The sequence below is a fragment of the Rhinopithecus bieti genome, unplaced genomic scaffold (genome assembly GCF_001698545.2).
Source record: "Rhinopithecus bieti isolate Rb0 unplaced genomic scaffold, ASM169854v2 scaffold_49381, whole genome shotgun sequence".
NCBI lineage: Eukaryota > Metazoa > Chordata > Mammalia > Primates > Cercopithecidae > Rhinopithecus > Rhinopithecus bieti.
Window position 1 is genome coordinate 278585 of NW_016819572.1, and position 4475 is coordinate 283059.

Genomic DNA, 4475 nt, shown 5'->3' on the forward strand with positions numbered 1-4475 from the left:
TGACTTTATTAAAACTAGAAGCCATCCCTCTCTCCTTTCCTCCAAAAGTCTTTATCTGACAAATAGATCATGGTGGGCTTTAAAAAATAATGTTCATATTAAATGCAGAAAACCTATAAATTCTGATACGCAATATAATTTTGAGATGCTTAAAAGGAGTTTTATTTAAGGGAAGCTCTTTCATTTTCTCACGTTATGCATGAAGGCATAGCTTTTCTTGTTCTTCCCTGAGTATCTAGTCCCTGACACATAGGGAACATTCCACACATATTTATTTAAATACAGAGCAGCGTTTTTGTTTTGTTTTGTTTTGTTTCGTTTCGTTTTGTTTTGCTTTGCTTTTAGCGCTGCCCGCATTAGTTGACAGTTTTGACTCACTAATGTTGCTTGGAAATAAAATAATTTTTTTCATCCCTGCAGATAGTGACAGCTCTAGGTTGTCTTTAGTGAACTCAGTGAACATTTAATAAATTTGAATTTCAAGCACATTTTGTCTATTAGGAACCTCAAAATACATTCCGTCTGGTTTCTAGTTTTGCTGAAATTTGCAGAGTTTATCATATCTAGCCCAGTGGGTCAGAGCTAGCGCACAGCCCAGTCCCTTCCAGCTCCAGGATTTCTCCCTTTATCTCTGCAGAGTCACGAGCCCCGGAGTAAGGGGAAAGTGTTTCGTTCACTTACCCACCATAAACCCCACCAGGAAAGATGCCAGCGCAGCAGTCAAGCACATCCAAAGGTATAGATGGCCCCTGGACTTCGCCATGGCTTCTTGAGGGCTGAGCTTGGGGCGCCTACTACCTTCGCGAGCCTCGGGGCTGCAGAGAAACAGAGAGCGCGCGGGCAGGAGCCTGTGAGCGCGGGGTGGCCTCCGCTGACCTTCGCAAGGCCGCGCCTCCGCCCTCCCCGCCAGTCCCGAGACAAGGAAAACAAGGCAGCGCCGAGCTCCCCCGGGTGCCTGTGGTCCCCAGGGGCCCTGGAGGGGAGAGAGGAAGCCCTGCAGAGGGAGGAGGCATTCTTCCTGTTGGCGGGCAACTTCCATTCTGTGGATCCCGCAGTAACCCGGACATAGTAGGTGGCGGGAGCTGCTGAAATGTCCCTAATTATTTCCCAAAGAACTCGACTGCTGTTTGCCACGCCCATCGCCCAAAATGCCCAATTTCGGCTCAGAAGTGAATTTAAGTATTGCTTTTCCTGACCTCTTGGTTATTCTTCTTCCAGATTCTCTGCTGTGATTTCCCACTCGTCAAACTTGGGAAGAATTTCTGGTCCTGGGTGCTCCGCTGTTAAAGCTTTTAACACCACTAATACCTCAATCACTGTCAGCATCAAAATCGATGGGATTGCGTTCTGTTGTTCCCCTTTACTTAAACAAAACTCCACATTTCTGTAATTCTGTTTCCACTCATTTAACTGAGGTTTTTACCTACCTCACTGGAATGTTTTGGGTTCACATTAGTAAAAGTAGTCATTGAAAGGACCTTGCACTGCCAGTAGTTACTGAGAGTAGGTTCTTAATGCTGAGGCTCAGACACCAATATCCCAAAATATGGTGCTTTGAGATGCTAAACTGAAGAAGCTAGCCGGTCTCTCTGGCCATACCCCTCTCTTCCAGCTCTTCCCTCTCAATCCTTTGTCTCTTCCAAAGCACAGAATAAAGCTACTCTCTAAAGTTCCCTTATCTGCCTAAAGTCCAGAACTATTAAAGGATAAAACAAGTAAACAAACGAAAAAACAGTTTCTTTCCTGAGTTTTAATTAACCGAACTCACAGGAAGAAGGACTGCAGTCTGTCAACACAACTGGCAGACTTTTGTTACATACCGTTGTCTGCTCTGTAGGGCCAACAGACTTTGTCCCAGGCCATTGTATATTCTTCAAGCCCATTGAATTCCCCTGAAATTCATTTACTACCCTCCTAAAATTATACAAACATTCCCATCTTCCTTTCCTCTAAAAAGATGCGTATATTATCATCTGTACCTGTTGGGCTATTGGGTAATCATTCTACTATGATTCTCTTATGCTATGTTGTTCAATAAATTTGTAAGTCTTTTTTCCTAATAGTCTGCGTTTTGTGAGTTGATTTTCCAGCAAAACTTCAGAGGGTGAAAGGGAAGCTTTTCCCCTGCATTAACAATGGCCCCTGTCATTCCCCTGTCCTCACCATATTACATTCATGAAGCATTTCTCTTTAAATATGGGTTTGCAAAATCGTGGCCATCGTAAATAGCCTGCATCAACCATCTCACCTCAGAGAAAAATTTTAGGAATTTATGATTGGCTTCACGTATCTAACTAAAAGTAGTTTTTTCAGCCAAAGCAAAATTGCTGAGTTGATTTCAAAGACGGTAGGATATCTAGGATAAACTTCACAGCATTATCTGCAGCCCTGATAGCTTTAAGTAATGAACCTTTGCTCCTAACAAGTGACTGGAAGAGTCAAATTTATTTTTCTGGGACATAATTTTTTTTTTTGTCATTGTAATGAATGGCTACGAATTGAACATAATTGTTGATAGGTATGCCTAATGACTTATTTCTTGAAACTTTTGTAGCACACCTGATATTTAACTTGGAAGCAAACCTCCTTAATGAACTATTGATTTTTAAATGTTGGCATGCAATTTAAGTCCTAACTAACTTTAGCTTTTTTAGCTACTAGCCCGTTAGACGTTCTTTGACTGATTCCTCCAATGTTTTCTATTTTAGAGAGAAATATCTTTCAAAAAACATTTTCATAACAAAGTAAGTTTGTTGCCCCCTTATATGCATACACACAACAGCATATATAGGGAATTAGAATAGAATTATTCAAAAGGGTCAATATCCAGTGAAGTAACTAAACCCCTCAAATATGGCTTAAGAAACATTTTCCAAGACCACTCAGAATTATTTTTATGTGTTGCATTATGAAATAATACTGGGATTTTAATAACTCTCCAGTATTTAACAGGTGACACACAAAGGTCTCAAACAATAGCAAATGTTATTTTTGTACATATAAACATTTTAGGGATTGATTGTGTAATTTGTCAATTTAGACTCTTGGCTTTTTCTATTTGCTACCCATGGGACCGTTCTCTGTTGACTACATAGCCCTCAAGAGGCAGATCAAAATTATCTCCAGGAAAAGATTTATTGAAGAAAGAGAAGGTAGAAACTAACGAATAAAGTTGCTAAGCTGTTTATTAAATTTATTTTTTCCTTCTCATTTTGTGTTTTGATTGCTAATTGAAGTTTGAGTAATAGAAGAAATCAATGCATTATTTAACACAGTTTGCCAGTTTGAATAATCTTCCTAAATTAAAATTAGATTATTCATTTAACCAACATTTATTGAGAGGCTATAACATGCCACACATTATGCAAAATTCCAAGAATATGATCCTTGTTTTTATGAAGCCTATAATTCAATGAGAAGGCAAATATTGAATAAAAAATTAAATGTAAAGAGTTCCAAGAATGAGCAATGTTACCTCAAATATGACTTTTGTCTCTGTAGGCGGCATCTGCAATCTTGACCAGCCATTGTAAAAAGCCCAGTTAGCTGGCTCAACAAGTCTTTGGCCTTTTGTCAATATAGGCACTGCAAGCATTCAAAATTCTATGTTAATTACATTTGTAACAGAAGGCTGCTATCAAAAAGTAATTCCTAATTATTACCATCTTGGCAGATACTTCTACTTTGCAAAGCACACTTAACAAAGCAACACTTGACGTGGGCAATCCTTTTCAATTTCTCCATCAAAGCTAATGGTATATAAAAACTTTTAGTGTTGAAAACCAGTCTCTCAATGAAGCTATTTGGCACATTTCACCTGCTCATGATTCAGTGAGCCTCTAACACGACAAAACTCACCACTTCCTCCATTCAAGTTAAATTGCTCTTATCTAAGCATTTTTTCCTCCTCTTCTCTGTCAGCAGAGGCAATTTTGTAACTCCAAAGCTTAAGTTCCTTCAAATGGGTTATGGCAAGGTTTGAAAACAAAGTGTCATATATATACTAATAAAGAAGTATATATAAATTTCACTTGCAGAATTAAGCTTTAATTATTAAGCTTTAATACAAAAGAATAATGTTTAACTTGATGATAAATTGGCGAGATATTTGTCAAACCCACAGTCTCACCAGGTGCTGTGCCACAAAATTTCATGTTTTGCTTGAAAATGTTGCCTTATTCTGCATATGAGAGGCTCACTGTGTAGATACAGACATTATGACTTTAGTGATGTCACAAGGTGGCATTGCTAGGGAAATGCTAATAGGCCCACATGATGTTGTGGTCATCCAGAAAGCAACGCTCACTTTCAAAAATGTGAATAGTTGATGTTATGATAGCGGTGATTCAGCACAAGAATTACATTCCAGTTGGGTATGTGTTTCTTTTCTCTTTTATAGGATGGGGTCTCACTATGTTGCTTTGGCTGGTCTCGAACTCCTGGGCTCAAGCAATCCTCCCAACGTGGTCTCTCAA

General features: G+C 39.2%; 1 protein-coding gene across 1 annotated transcript in view; it reads right to left on the bottom strand.

The window, feature by feature from the left end:
• The window catches only part of NAALAD2 (N-acetylated alpha-linked acidic dipeptidase 2), a 60235-nt gene extending 56701 nt beyond the window's left edge, over positions 1 to 3534 (bottom strand). The window contains 2 exon segments of the mRNA XM_017859058.1: positions 686 to 815; positions 3476 to 3534. Of these exon segments, the coding sequence (XP_017714547.1) occupies positions 686 to 815; positions 3476 to 3528 (183 nt within the window). The 5' untranslated portion in view covers positions 3529 to 3534.
• Positions 3535 to 4475: the final 941 nt, after the last annotated feature.